Genomic DNA, 16,066 nt, shown 5'->3' on the forward strand with positions numbered 1-16,066 from the left:
TGGGATCTTGCTGTGAACAAATTAGTTGTTGTGTTTCCTACATTACAACAGTGACTGCATTTCAAAAAGTACTTCATTGGTTGTAAAGCGCTTTGGGACGTCTGGTGGTCATGAACGACACTATTTAAATGCGAGTTCTTACTTTCTTTTCTCTTAATTCAAATTATGTGACAATTCAATGATCTAAGTACCAAAAAGTGGCTGAATTCTCAAGAGTAGAGAGGGAGACTTGAATCAAGAGTCTCCACGCTGATAAGGAAATGAATATTTATACACAAAATGTTAAAACAAAGTAACATTGTTTTACCCAAAGTATATACAGGAGTAGGGTGCCACTAACAAAACTCACAAACTGAGCCACAATTTTTATAAACTTTAATATAACAATAATCATAGAATGATGCAACACAGAAGGAGGCCATTCAGCCCATCATGCCTGTGCCGGCTCTTTGAAAGAGCTATCCGATTAGTCCCATTCCCCTGCCCTTTCCCCATAGTCCTGCACATTTGTTATTTTCAAGTATTTATCCAGTCCCCTTTTGAAAGTCACTATTGAATCTGCTTGCACCACCCTTTCAGGCAGTGCATTCCAGATCACAACAACTCGCTGCATAAAACAATGTCTCCACCTTTCCACTCTGGTTCTTTTGCCAATTATCTTAAATAATACATTGATTTTCTAGGCCCAAGCCACAGAATCAGAAGAAAAACCCTTCTGAGATCCAAAGACAATACCAGTGGAAGCGCATGATGCTGTACTCCCAACATCAATTGGACACTGTGAGGATGACACTTCTTATCTGTTAGTGCTGCATGGAAACCCTAATCGGTACTAGTTACCGGAACAACTGAGACAGGGGTCTCTCGTAACCAGCGATCATGACTAAACTCATGCAGCATCATTATTTTTATTCAATTGCACACTGTGCCTTAAACTTATCTATATTACTTTGCCTGGAACTAATTGTTTAACATGCTTCTGTCACTGAGAAAGCTTCACGATGCCTTGAGCACATAGCGCTGATAAATTGCTACCATTAGACAAATCCTCTGTCCAGTAAGTCTATGATGAAGTGCTCTGCTCCGCAATAGACAAGGGCTGCTAGGAAAAGAAAGACCTTGAACTCTTTTGACTGCAGCCAGAAAAAGGACTTCAAACAACTTATTTTCACAACTACTATCAATCATTCAATGTCCCAGGTTGCGGCTGGATTGGTTGTCCTCTGTGAGCTGTATCACCAATCCAGCCATGAAGAACTGTGGCATGAATGACCTGCATTCAACCAACCACCTACCCACCACTGGGCAGAATGAACTCTGATAAGCGTTTGAATGAGCAATCCTTTGGCAGCCAATTCTTCACTGTTGAATTAATAGGAGAGCAGTCTTTTCAGTGATCACCATCCAGCAAAACAAAGGGTTCAATGAAACTGTTGGCTCCTGCTTGGGTGGCTTCTATGGTCAGTACTAACACAGTTCTCTATACAAAATCTGCCCTGACTCTGTTCTCTATTATTAATTCAAATCCCTTTTACTAACACTTTTTTGCATCAACTTTATTCTCTATTATTCTCTATTCCTGTACATACCTGTTCCCTGTAATAACTATTTTGCTTGCTAATTCTGTGTATCCAATAACTCTGTACTTACTCTGATTCCGTGAAAACCCTGTACTAACTCTGCTTCCTGCAATAACTCTTTAATATCACCATTCCCTCCACTAACTCTTTAATATCTCTGCTCCCTGCACTAACTCTTCAATACCTCTGCTCCCTGTACTAAATCTGTTCCCTGTCCCGACTCTTTAATACCTCTGCTCCCTGTACTAAATCTGTTCCCTGTCCCGACTCTTTAATACCTCTGCTCCCAGTATTAACTCTATCAGTATCAGCCTCGGCTCAGTGGTAGCTCTCTTGTGCCTAAGTAAGAACGTTGTGGGTTCAAGCCCCACTTCAGAATCTTTAGCAACTAATTTATGCTGATATTTCAGTGGAGCAACCTATACTAACTGTGTTCTGTGTACTAACACTGTACTGTGTGCTCACTGTTCTCATCTCTACTAAATCTGTCCTCTCTTCTAATTCTTTATAACCCAAAATCTGTTCCCTTTACTATCAAGAGGTCCATGAAAATGATCAGCAGAGTATCACATGCCATATTCTCCTTCCTTTTCTTTTGTGAATAACTTTATTTCTGCAGCTTCTCCAACAAAAACCAATGGTGATCAGGAGCTCACGGTGCACAACAGTGAAATAAACCAACATCCTGCCCCTCTATCAGACAGAGTATAATGTACCCGCATCCTTCCGCATTATCAGACAGGTCATTAATCTGCCAGTGTCCCTCCTATGTGGTATAAAGTCTGGATATTGTGAGCACAATATTTCTTGCTCATGCCAATACATTAGTTGAAGTAATGCCCTTGACCTGCTCGCTCTTCAACATTGTAAATCACAGGATCAGATGAGCCTCAAAGTTCGTGACAGAACAAAGTAACAACTGGTACATTGTGAAAAGCAATTAATACAACTAAAACAAGTCATTTACTCATTGTTTCTTCATTAGTGCAATATATGTTCCATGTTTACCTCAGACAATTGTTTTAAATAAAGTTGGGCTGCAGGAAAAATACACAGAGCAATTCATCCCCTTCCTTCCCTCAACAGTGCGTCTATCTGAATAGTTCTTGGTGAGTCTCTTACCTTTGCGATCTGGACACACCAGTTCAGAAGCAGCTGGGAGCCAATGTTATCCTTGTGTTCGCGGACATAATCCAGCAGGCAGCCGTGGGGCATCAGCTGAGTGACTAGCTGGATTGTGGGACTGAGGCAAACACCCAAAAGGCGGACCAGGTGCGGATGGTCCATACTGGCCATTATCAGGGCCTCCTGTGGGGAGAAAGTACAAAGGCAAACACATGAACCATTGAGCAGGAGGACATGTATTAAACTTCACCTTCCCTGGATGGTATGTACACCATTCAAATAACCATTCATTGGCAACATTTACAACAGTACGACCAGAGAATGCAGGGCTGGTTTTCCTCTGGGCCCTGCGCCTGGACACTAGTCCGATGGAGTCCACCCAACCTGAACTCGCCTGGTCTATGGGGTTCAGGTCATTTGCATTGTCCAGATGCTCACTCATTGCCAGCCAGGATCTAGTGCCTGGAAGCAGAAGAGGAAAGGCTTGTCCTCTTGCCCAGGAGAAGTGTGCGCCAAGGTCAGGGCCTGAGGAACATAGGAACAGGAGGAAGCCATTCAGCTCCTCGAGCCTGTTTGGCCATTCAATGAGATCATAGCTGATCTGAATCTTAACTCCATCTACCTGCCTTGGTTCCATATCCCTTAATACCCTTATCTAACAAAAACCCTCGTCCGCAGGCTGCCAAATGCCTTCAGTGCCAGTTCCGAACCTGTGAGGGGAAAAGTGGCTTACCTGTGGGTCCTGTGTGGTTTCGGGCTGGCTGTCTGCCATGAGCATAGTGGCTGAGGGCCTACTTCTCCTGCTCCCCCACCCCTTAAAATGGGAAACTCGCAGGCGAATCAAGACTAAAATGAGGAGGTGGGGCCAGGAACGTCCCTCCTCCCCTATTAATAAGGCAGCCCTTAGTCTGAACCTATGGCAGACGCAAGCAAGCCCTCCCCACACCCCCTGCGGAAATCCTGGAGCAATGTAAAGTGAGCAGAGACCCAGCAGCCCTATTTCCTGTGCTTTGCATCCAGGGGAACAGGAATTGGCTGAGCGCAAATCACAGGAAAATCAGCCGTCAAATGTATAAAGTAGAGAAGAGTCGCTTTTAATCAGCTAGCAGGAGGCGCTTCTTCATACAAAGGGGGATAAACATTTGCCAGGCCAGGGCAGCGGAGACGAGATCTCAAAACATAGTTACACACTTGTTTCGGAGAGTTTGAATACTAGAGGAAGGAATTTCAGTGGCTTTTCACACCCTTGACTTGTCTTCTGTTCTTGGTGAAACATTTGTGTTTCTCCGATGCTTTATTCCATTCTACCTAACCCAGAAACAAAGTTGGTGTCTGAAAACTGTGATAATTACTAACTGACGTATCTCTATTCAGGAGTTATAAGAAGATTTTATGGGCAGTAAGCAGGACTTCAATGTTCTCTGTCAAGGAGTCACAGAATCGTGCCTCCAATATCTGCTCAGTTCCTGTTCTCAGATGCACCATTTGGGGGAGACACTGGGGGCGATTTTCACATATAGCGCTGATCGAGCAGGCAATGGACCAATACAATTGTATCAGCGGGAGGCCCAAACCATTCTCATGGCTGGCCGGGGCTAGTTTTAATTTGATCAGCAAGCTGCCCATGCTCAATGGGCATTGACAGGTAACTCACCCAAGAGGGAGAGGGGCAGAAAATCAAGCCGCTCCTTCCCTGAGCTGGGCCAGAAGCAAGGGGGAGTAGTGGAAGGGAGCAATCCTGAGTGACGTGCAGAGAGTGACAAGATTTCTATGGGCCCCGGAGACATTTATGCTCCTCCTGGCCCCAGAAAAATCAGCTTGTTTTGGACTTTACAGAGTGGCCCCCAGCAGAAATTATTATTTTGTATCCATTGTCACAGTGGAAGAAGAGGACAAAATACCAGTGGTACAAGGGAACCTAAAAATAAGTCAAGGGAAGGAATTTATTGCATTTAATATTTTTTTATGGTAATGGTAAAAATAATGGGACTTAAGATGGGCAAATCTCCAGGGTCTGACGGTTTTCACCCTAGGGTGTTAAAAGAAACCTTTGGGGAAATTGCTGATGGATTAGTTATAATTTTCCAAAGCTCTTTAGATTTGGGAATTGTGCTTTTGGATTGGAAAACATCACTCCATTATTTAAGACAGAAAGGGGAGAGAAACTCTTGACCTGCCAATTTAATATCAGTTGTGGGGAAGCTACTGGAATCTAGGAATCTATCATCAGGGACAGAGTGAATGAACACTTGGACCAGTATGAGTTGATCAAAGAGAGTTAGCATGGATTTGTGAAGGGTAGATTATTGGGTACAGTATTGTAGTGGTTATGTTACAGGATTAGTAATCTAGAGGCATGGACTAAAAATCTAGTGGAACGTGAGCTGAAATCTCACCGTGGCTGTTTGAGAATTTGATTTCTATTTTTTTAAATGTCAGTAAAATTGGTCAGTTTACTGTAAAAACCCAACTGGTTCACTAATGTCTTTTAGGCAAGGAAGCATGCTGTCCTTATCCGGTCTGGCCTACATGTGAGTCCAGTCCCACACCAACCTGGTTGACTCTTAACTGCCCTCTGAAGTGGCCCAGCAAGCCACTCAGTCAGGTCAACTAGGGATCGGCAATAAATGCTGCCTTGCCACCGATGCCCACATCCCAAGGATGAATGATAAAAAAGGTCATGCCCAACTAATCTGACTGAATATTTTGAGGATGTCACTAGCATGTTAAATAGGAGAGTGTCCATGGATGTTGTCGACATGGACTTCCAGAAGACATTCAATAAGGTTCCACACAAGAGGTTATTAACAAATAAGAGAGGGCACAGAATTGGAGATAACCTTTTGACTTGGGTTGGTATTTGGTTGGGAGGTGGGGATAAAGGGAATATTCTCTGATTGGTGGGATGTGACAAGTGGTGTTTCCCAGGGTTCAGTACTGGGGCCTCAGCTTTTCACCATACATATCAATGACTTGGATGAAGGAATAGAGAGTTGTATATCCAAGCTTTCAGTTAACACTAACTAATAAGGGACAGTAAGTTGTGTAGATGGGAGCAGGTAGCTACAAAGAGACATAGACAGATTAAGTGAATTGTGGCAAATGGAGTTCAGTGTGGGGAACTGTGAGGCCATCCATTTTGGATCCAAGAAAGACAAATCTGAGTATTTTCTTAATGGTGAGAGGCTAGAAACTGTGAAGGAGCAAAGAGATTTGGGTGTCTATGTATATAAATCACTAAAAGCTTGTGCACAGGTACAAAAAGTAATCAAAAAGGCTAATGGAATTTTAGCCGTTATCTCAAGGTGATTGGAATACAAAGGGAAGTTATGCTTCAATTGTACAGAGCCTTGGTCAGACTCCATCTCAAATACAGCATTCAGTTTTGGGCACCGCGCCTCAGGAAGGATATATTGGCCTTGGAGGCTAAAACAGTTAAATTAGGAGGACAGGTTATAACAGGCTCCATATACTTGTCATATATTCCCTTGAGTTTGAGGATTATCTAACTGAGGTGTTTAAAATGATAAAGGGATTCGATAGAGTAGACAAACTATTTCCTCTGGTGGGGAAATCCAGAACAAGGGGGCAACATTTTAAAATTAGAGCTAGACCATTCAGGAGTGAAATCAGGAAGCACATTTTCACACAAAGGGTAATAGAAATCTGGACCTCGCTCCCCAAAAGGTATGGATGCTGGGTGTCAATTGCAGCTTTCAAGACAGAGATCAATAGATTTTTGTTAGATAATGGTATTAAGGGATCAAGAGAAAAGGCGGGTAAATGGAGTTAAGATACAGATCAGCCATGATATAATTGAAAGGCGCTGAGTGGCCTCCTCCTGTTCTTATGTGCCTTTAAGCATTACTGATTCAGCCTCTCAACGCTCAGTTCCACCTGGGTGGGGGAGCTGGCCACCTATTTCGAGGTGTGCTTGAAAAACAAGGCGGGTGGGCCTCAGGTAGCCAGTGGGTGGCAAGTTTATTTTTGGTAAATTTTCGTTTGGCTACCGTCCCATTTTTCAACGTCAACCAGGCAATTAGCAAACGAAAATTGCCCGCCCTGAGTGGAAGCTCAACAGTTCCCTGTAGCCACAAACATAAGGACCTGATCTAGAAATGATCAAGATTTAAGGGGCTTTTCCTGAGATCCCCCCCATCCTCCATTTGCTGATTGAAATGGGGTGGGCTACCCCCCCACCCCAGGTCAATGTCACCCACTTGCTTTTCGTTGGCAGGGTCTTCCTATGCCTTTTGTTCTCGTTGTACGGGATACATTTCCTTGCATAAAAGTTTTATTTACAAATAAAGAAAGACTTGCATTTATATAACACCTTTCACGACCTCCGGACATCTCAAAGCGCTTTGCAACTTTTGAAGTAGAGTCACTGTTGTAATATAGTAAATGTGGCAGCCAATATATGCACAGCAAGCTCCCACAAACAGCAATGAGATAATGACCAGATAATCTGCTTTCTTTAAGCTGGGAGATAAATATCAGCCAGGACACCAGGTAGAACACCCCCTGCTCTTCTGCAAAATAGTGCCATGGGATCTTTTATGTCCACCTGAGAGACCAAAAGCAGCCTCGGTTTAACGTCTCATCTGAAAGACAGCACCTCTGACAGTGCAGCACTCCCTCAGAGTGTCAGCCTGGATTTTATGCTCGAGTCTCTGGAGTGAGATTTAAACCCACAACCTTCTGACTCAGAGGCGAGAATGCTACCCACAGAGTAAAAGCTGACACACGATCTAAGTGCTTTTCCTAGGATTCCTGTTTACCATTTATGGCAAACAATTGATCTAAAAGTAAACCAATCAAACTGCTCTCAGTGAAAAAAGCCCCTTGGACTGCACCTGTTTCCCATCATTGATTCTCAGGTGTCTGCTCTACTTTCAGACAAATTGAATGCAGCCTCTTTTGTTTAATTTCGGTGATTGATGGCAATTGCTATCACCAACAAAAAAGGAAGCATGTGCGCCCTTTTAAAGGGACACAACCGATAAAACTGTAACTTAAACCAAAATTAAAGGAAACCTAATAAATTAAATCAAAATTTTATTCCCGGGGCTGATAAAGCACTCCAGTCCAACCGGTCGCGGAAGGCCTCGAACGTGCCGGCGGACACCGCGTACTCCATCTCCAGGGACACCCGGGCACAAACGTGGCCGCGGAAGAGAGGCAGGCGGTCGGGCCGAACGACCCCCTCGAACGCCCGCTGCCTGGACCTGTTGATGGCCACCTTGGCCAGGCCCAGGAGCAGTCCAATGAGGAGGTCCCCTGGTCTGCCCGCTCCCCTCCGCACCGGGTGACCAAAGATCAGGAGCGTGGGACTGAAACAAATTGAATGCAAACAAGCTCTCTAATGCTGAGGTTCCACTAAACATGAAATATACAAAAGAGTAAATTCACTGATCCTGTACCGCTGGATTAGAGTCAGCACTGTAGCCCTCATTCTGCAACCTGAGCTCTCTTCAGCCATGGTTTTCCCTGTGGGATGTTTTACTACGTTAAAGGCGCTATATAAATGCAAGTTGTTGTTGTTGTTGGGAGGTGAGAATCGAGGAATTTACTCCGTACGCTACCAGTTCAGCCTGGTTTCTAATGGAAAATTGAAACAGAAGGAGCTTATTTTCTGATATATGTCCCCGTGTTATAAAACTAAAGCCCTTTAATCCGTAATGCAAATCCAGAATTTCAGCTCTACATTAAGATTAAATCACAACAGTTTCGGAAGATTTTCAAATGGTGATTCTAAGAGGGGTTTCTGGTAAATAATCTGACATTCCACTTAACTCTTGACTGTATCCCTGTGTTTAACCTGAATAAAATCTATAGAACACAGACTGAAGAACTATCTTATCACATTTAAATGCAATGTATTCCCAAGTTCACTTATAATTAAAAAGCTACTCTCCAGAGTACTCCTCAACTGGGAGTCTGTGCCACTCGCTGTATTATTAGTTGTTATATTCCTGCAATCATGGAAAGTCACGTGGTGCTTGCTCTGGTTAACTGTTTCACTGCTGTTTTCCAATACGAATAGTTTGTTTCAAAATGTGAAGAAGGCCAGTGCCTCCTGGGAGTGTGTGTGTATTGTAATGGAATTGAATATCAGATACTGCGTATAACCAAACATTAACACACAAACACACACACTGACACACAAACATTAACACACACACTGACACACAAACATTAACACACACACTCACACACAAAGATTAACACACACAAACATTAACACACACTCACACAAACATTAACACACGCACTCACACATTAACACACACACTCACACTCTCACTCATACATACACACACTCACACACACAAACACTCACACACACTGTCGGGTGACCGATCTGATACCGAAACAAATTTCTAGGCCTAAAAATTGATTTAACATAGAAGATAGGAGCAGGAGTAGGCCATTCGGCCCCTCAAGCCTGTTCCGCCAATTAATGAGATTATGGCTGATCATCCAAATTCAGTACCCTGTCCCTGCTTTCTCCCCATATCCCTTGATCCCTTTAGGCTTAAGAAATATATCTAACTCCTTCTTGAATATATTTAATGAATTGGCCTCAACAGCCTTGTGTGGTAGAGAATTCCACAGGTTCACCACTCTCTGGGTGAAGAAATTCCTCCTCATCTCAGTCCTAAATGGCTTACCCCTTATCCTTAGACTGTGACCCCTGGTTCTGGACTCCCCCGCCATCGGGAACATCCTTCCTGCATCTAAATGGGAATGGGATAAGCAATTGAAAAGGAGGAATATAAAATGCTCTGGGGGGAATGGGGTTACAGGAGGGAGCACCTGCACCGGCACAGGCTCCGGGAGCCGAATGGCCTCCTCCTGTGTTGTAATTTTTATAATTCTATGAAAACCCTCCTTTAATGAGTCCAAGCCCAGGGAGTGGTTTAGAAATGTCGGTGCTGAGCTGAGTTTATGACAATGTGCACTGTGAGAAGTGGCCCAAACATTGAAAGGCTACCCTTGTGCGATCACTCAGTTTGGTTCAGGTTGTCCATGCTGCTCGGTTTTGATGTGTGTGTGTGTGTGTTTGTCTGAGTGTATGTTTGTGTGTGTGTGTGTGTGTGTGTGTGTGTGTGTTTGTGTGTTTGTGTGTGTGTTTGTGTGTGTGTTTGAGTGTATATTTGTGTGTGTGTGAGTATTTTTCTGAGTGTATGTTTGTGTGTGTGTGTGTTTGTGTTTGTCTGAGTGTATGTTTGTGTGTGTGTTTGTCTGAGTGTATGTTTGTGTGTGTGTTCGTGTGTGTGTGTGTGTGTGTATGAATGTGTGTGAGTGTGTGTGTTTGTGTGTGTGTTTGTCTGAGTGTATATTTGTGTGTGTGTGTGAGCATTTTTCTGAGTGTATGTTTGTGTGTGTGTGTGTTTGTCTGAGTGTTTGTGTGTGTGTGTGTGTTCGTGTGAGTGTGTGTGTGTATGAATGTGTGTGAGTGTGTGTGTATGACTGCTTGTGTGGGTGTGAGTGTTTTTGTTTGTATGTGTGAGTTTGTGTGTGTGTGTGTGTGTGACTGCATCGAATTGTAGTATGCAGACGACGCTTGCATCTGCGCACACTCTGAGGCCGAACTGCAAACCATCGTCAACACCTTCACCGAAGTGTACGAGAGCATGGGCCTTACACTAAACATCCGTAAGACAAAGGTCCTCGACCAACCTGCCCCCGCCACACAGTACTGCCCCCCCAATTAGCAAAATTCACGACAAGGCCTTGGACAACATGGACCACTTTCCATACCTCGGGAGCCTACTGTCAACAAGGGCAGACGTCGATGACAAAGTCCAACACCGTCTTCAGTGTGCCAGTGCAGTCTTCGGTCACCTGAGGAAGAGAGTGTTTGAAGACCAGGTCCTCAAACCCAGCACCAAGCTCATGGTCTACAGAGCAGTAGTGATACCCACCCTCCTGTATGCCTCAGAGACATGGACCATGTACAGCAGACACCTCAGAACACTGGAGAGGTACCACCAACGCTGCCTCCGCAAGATCCTGCAAATCCATTGGCAGGATAGGTGCACCAACCTCAGTGTTCTCGCTCAAGCCAACATCCCCAGCATCGAAGCTTTGACCACGCTCGATCAGCTCTGATGGACCGGCCACATCGTCCGCATGCCCGATACGAGACTCCCAAAACAAGTGCTCTACTCGGAGCTCCGACACGACAAGAGAGCCCCAGGTGGGCAGAGGAAATGCTTCAAGGACACCGTCAAAGCCTCCTTGAAAAAGTGCAACATCCCCACCAACACCTGGGAATCCCTGGCCCAAGACCGCACAAAGTGGAGGAGAAGCATCCGGGAAGGTGCCGAACACCTTGGGCTGGATTTTGATACTGGAGGCGTGTAGGAGGCGGGACAACAACTTTCGGGGTTGTAGTCCCGCCTCCATCGAGTTGTGGCCAACCCACGCGATTTTCACTTGATTGACCTTGTTGAGCCCGCCCAGCGGGCTCAGCAGGCCAATTAAGGGACACCCGGCAACAGGTGACATCACAGATTGACATTTCATCTGTTAAGAGCTTTTGACAGATGAAATATCAGCGTTTGACAGCTCTTTGAAGCTGACAATCTGTACACTAAGTTAATTCCTTCCTCTCAGGCTGATTTAGAGATCTCTCCAGAACAGAAAGCTGAATGCTGCAACTTCTGACAGCTCGCGGCCAATCTGCTTTCTGTGCCGGTGAGATGAGGGACTCCCGAGACCTGAAGGAAGGAAGGCTGTAAAGGTAAGTACAGGTAAGTAAAACTTCTTTAAACACTTTACACACACCAAACACACTTACCTCTGCACTCATGCACCCATCATTCACCTGAACACCGGACATCTCGAACCCTCCAAGCCCTTCAGCCCGACGGCCCACCTCGCTAACTTGGCATGGTTTGGAGCCGTCGGGAATCCCGCACTTCAGCAATAAAAATAGGGATTAGGCTAAAAACTGCCTGTTAACTACCTGTTAACAGGCAGTTAATTGGCACTAATCCCCTTCCCGCCTCGGAGAGGCGGGTCCCAGCACAGGTCGGGTATCCGCCGCCTTTGAAACTGGCATGGAGGCGGGTTGGGGGGCGGGATGGGTTTGTGCCCCCCCAACTTCGAGATTTTAACCCCCCACATGCCTCCAATCCCGCCTCCACGGCCCAATGAAAATCTTGCCCCTTGAGTCTCTTCGCCGGGAGCAAGCGGAAGCCAAGCGCAAACAGCGGATGGAGCGCACGTCAACCCAAGCACCCCACCCACCCGCCCCTTCAACCACCGTCTGCCCCACCTGTGACAGAGACTGTAGGTCCCACATTGGACTCATCAGTCACCTGAAAACTCATTTTTAGTGTGGAAGCAAGTCATCCTCAGTTCTGAGGGACTGCCTAAGAGAGAATATATGAGTGAGTGTGTGTGTATATGCGTTAATGTGTGTGAGTGGTGTGTTTGTGTGTTAATGTTAGTGTGTGTGCCTGTTTGAGTGTGTGTTAGTGTGAGTGTGTGTGTGTTAATATTTGTGTGTGTCTGAGTGTATGTGCTAGTGTGAGTGTGAGCGTTTGTGTGAGTGTGAGAGTATGAGTGTGTGTGTGTGTGTGTGTGAGTGTGCATGAGTGTTTGTGCGTGAGGTGAGATCGGACTTGGTTACGATCAATTCTAAGGCCGGGTTGTTTAGCACTCACGGAGAACGCCAGGAGCCCACATCAGGAAGCTGCACCCCGAGCAGTGACGGGCTGGAGGTCCCGATATGTGCTCCCACAATGTATGAGCAGCATTGACACAGAAAACTCTCGGCTGCAGCAGGAATAACAGGTGGGGCTGGCAGCGCCCATGTTACCTTATCCCATCGAGGGTCAGCTCCTTCAGAGAGGAGAGAAATGGGGAGGACATTTGGGGGGGGATTTATGAAGCTTCAGTGTGCACGCTCCCATTCCGATTATCTTTTAAGCCTCTTTGGAATATGTTTCTGAATTTATTATTTCATATCAGATGATGGGTTTAGAGTAAGGGCAGTTGTAACACAACAGGGTAACACAAAGAATTCGACCCAACACAATCGTCGCTAAGCAAAAGGAAAAATATCTGACATATTGGGCAGAAACAACAAAAACCCAAAGCAAACTCAATTGCTACTTGGCCCTAAACAGACAATACAACATAGCTGATTACCTGACCATGGTAAAGGATAACAAACTGAGAAGAACCTTGACAAGGTACAGACTTAGCGAACATAGCCTAGCGATCGAAAAAGGCAGACACAGGCAGACCAGGCTGCCAAGAGAGGACAGGATATGCTCTCACTGCAGTCAGGGAGTGGTGGAGACAGAGATGCACTTCCTCACAGCTTGTGGAAAATATCAGGGCATCAGGGAGAATTTCTACCAAAAATTCTCACAAATATGCCCTGATTTCAGAAATCTGAATGACAACCAAAAACTCCCATTCCTACTGGGAGAGGAGAGAAGCTGTATAACACTGGCGGCACACTATGTTACAGCTTGCCATGAACAGAGGGACAACCAGTAAACTAAGAAAAGAATATATATAAACAATGCGAATGTATATTTATACACTCAGGGATATACCTGTTTATACAATGTATGAATAGAACTGCGTTTATGTGCTCAACCATAAATGTATTTTGATGCTTTGGCAACATAAGATGTAACTTATCATGCCAATAAAGCGATTTGAATTGTGAATTGTGAATTGTAACCAAACTTAATCACAGAAGGGCTCAACTTCAAACAACACGGGGGGCAGTAAACATCATGTGACTATTTATTCAATTCAATGGTAAGGTGCAAGGAAGACGAGCCTTTGGTTGCAAACAAGTCTGTTGGATTCATCGGAGGTAAATGGAACGGCTCTTCAACTTTGCCAATCAATACTTTTTACTTCTTCCCACATCAACACGGAATTATCCCTCCCCTTTTCAGCTCTCCACGTGAGGTAAAAAAAAGAGAAAAATCCAGAGCCAATAAGAAAGAACATAAGAAAGAACGAAAGAAAGATGCGCATTTATATAGCGCCTTTCACAACCTCAAGACGTTCCAAAGCACTTTACAGCCAATGAAGTACTTTTGAAGTGTAGTCGCTGTTGTAATGTAGGAAAAAAATACTCTGTAAAATTCCTCTCTGAGCCCCGCAGGCGATCAAAATCAGTCCAGGAGATCACATGGACCAAGTGTTAGCTGTAAAGATACTTACTTTCTGTATGATGTGCTAATCCTGAGACAATCTCAGTTGTCAGCCCTGTAGGTACTGAATGGCAGCGTGAAGTGACGCAAGCTTCGCAGTTCCCAACCTCCCACTGAGGGAGTGCCTGGCCTGCTCTCACTAACTACCTTCTAACCACCCCACCTCTCCTTCCCCAGTACCCAGGCAGAACTCGGGCAGTCGCTATGCAGGTCTTTTTTTAAAATTTGTTCCTGGGATGTGGGCGTCGCTGGCAAGGCCAGCATTTATTGCCCATCCTTGATTGCCCTTGAGAAGGTGGTCGTGAGCCGCCTTCTTGAACCACTGCAGTCCATGTGGTGAAGGTACCCCCAATAGTGCTGTTAGGGAGGGAGTTCCAGGATTTTGACCGAGCGACGATGAAGGATCGGCGATATACTTCCAAGTCAGGATGGTGTGTGACTTGGAGGGGAACTTGGAGGTGGTGGTGTTCCCATGCACCTGCTCCCCTTGTCCTTCTAGGTGGAAGAGGTCGTGGGTTTGGGAGGTGCTCCCGAAGGAGCCTTGGTAAGTTGCTGCAGTGCATCTTGTAGATGGTACACACTGCAGCCACGGTACGCTGGTGGTGGAGGGAATGAATGTTTAAGGTGGTGGATGGAGTGCTAATCAAGCGGGCTGCTTTTTTTGGATGATGCACCTTTAGTGGCTGACTATGAACTACCCACCCCCCACTGTACCTTATAATGGCTGCCCTTCTGTTATGGTCACTTGCAGGCTGTCACACCTGTAACACAAGTATGAAAAGCCAGGGTGCTGCCAGGAGGCATTTACCCTCAAAGAAATGTTCCAAATGGATCTTTGTGGCAGTGGGGGCTGCAGGGAGGGGGTTCTGGGAGGGGGTTGCGGGGTGAGGCGAGGTGCAGAATGGGGGGGGTTGGGGGGTTCCGGGGGGTGGGGTGTCATTAAGCCAGGTCAAGGTCGAATCAGAAGATACTCCAGAGCTGATTGGGTCAGATGAAGAAGGCTAGGAGGAGGCTCGTGTAGAGCAGAAACGAAGGCATAGATCAGTTGGGCCGAATGGCCTGGTTCTGTGCTGTAAATACTGTGCCATTCTATGGGAGTGTGCTGGTAAAGTACAGGCTGTACTTGTGTATAGACATTCTGAGCTAAGCGTTGATGTTACAATAAGTAATACTGACAATTTTTTTTTAAATGAATGGAAATCTAATGAACTTTTAAGGGGTGGAAAGAAAAATGTCAGCGCAGGAATAACTTGGGATTTAATTTGGGACTTTCATAAAAGAGAACATTTGCAGAGGGTTTTAAAGGGAGAGGAGGACATAGGGATGCCAACCCTCCAGGATTGCCTTGGAGTCTCTAGGAATTAAAGACTAACCTCCAGGACACTGCTGCCAGCAACCCTTGGGAGAACCATCAGAGGGGCAGGTGTTTTCATTTCATTTTCTTTGAACACTTTTCTTTATGAGTTATGAAATTATTGGAGATGGCGGTGGGGCGGGGAATATTGTTTAACTGGCCGGTGAGTTTGGGGGCGGCAGGTCATGTGATGAAACCTCCAGGAATACGTCCAACCAGAGTTGGCAACCCGAGGAGGACATCAAGGAGCAGCAGGGGAGGAACTGAAAACATGGAGTTCCTGCCCACTCCATTGATACCTTCCTGTCCCTGCCCCAAAAACTGCGGTCAGGGATATTTGCACATTGCTAGTGGGCACCCACGCTGTTTACTGTGGCAGTGGGTAGAGGTGGGGCAGAGGGGGGGGTTTAATTGAAGTGCCTGCCCACAGTGTAAGGAGGCCCACGTTCCTAAAAGAGTGATCGACTGTTTTCAGGAAACCAAACTTCAACATTTTAAATTCCAAATCCCACCCATCAACACCCCCCGCCCCCAGGACCCTGGAACACAGACATCCTCTATACACAACATTTCTCGGGCAAAAATGCCAGGGAATACATTAGCATGACACCATATTCTCTCTTGCCTTAAAGTTGGCAGGTCGTGGGTCCAAGTCCCACTCCAGAGCCTTGAGCACAAAATCCAGGCTGACACTCCAGTGCAGTGCTGAGGGAGCGCTGCGCTGTCGGAGGTGCCGTCTTTCGGATGAGACGTTAAACCAAGGCTCTGTCTCTACACTCAGGTGGACCTAATAGATCCCATGGCAATAT

General features: G+C 45.7%; 1 protein-coding gene across 2 annotated transcripts in view; it reads right to left on the reverse strand.

Annotated features, from left to right (window-relative positions):
- The window catches only part of erbb4b (erb-b2 receptor tyrosine kinase 4b), a 1,694,493-nt gene that overhangs the window by 423,029 nt on the left and 1,255,398 nt on the right, over window positions 1–16,066 (reverse strand). For both annotated transcript variants that reach the window (XM_085985415.1, XM_085985416.1), the window contains exon 20: window positions 2,703–2,888. In XM_085985415.1, the coding sequence (XP_085841541.1) occupies window positions 2,703–2,888 (186 nt within the window). The remainder of the gene's footprint in view (window positions 1–2,702; window positions 2,889–16,066) is intronic.

This window comes from Somniosus microcephalus, chromosome 4, assembly GCF_052327205.1.
Source record: "Somniosus microcephalus isolate GS21.2 chromosome 4, FLI_Smic_1.0, whole genome shotgun sequence".
Taxonomy (NCBI): domain Eukaryota; kingdom Metazoa; phylum Chordata; class Chondrichthyes; order Squaliformes; family Somniosidae; genus Somniosus; species Somniosus microcephalus.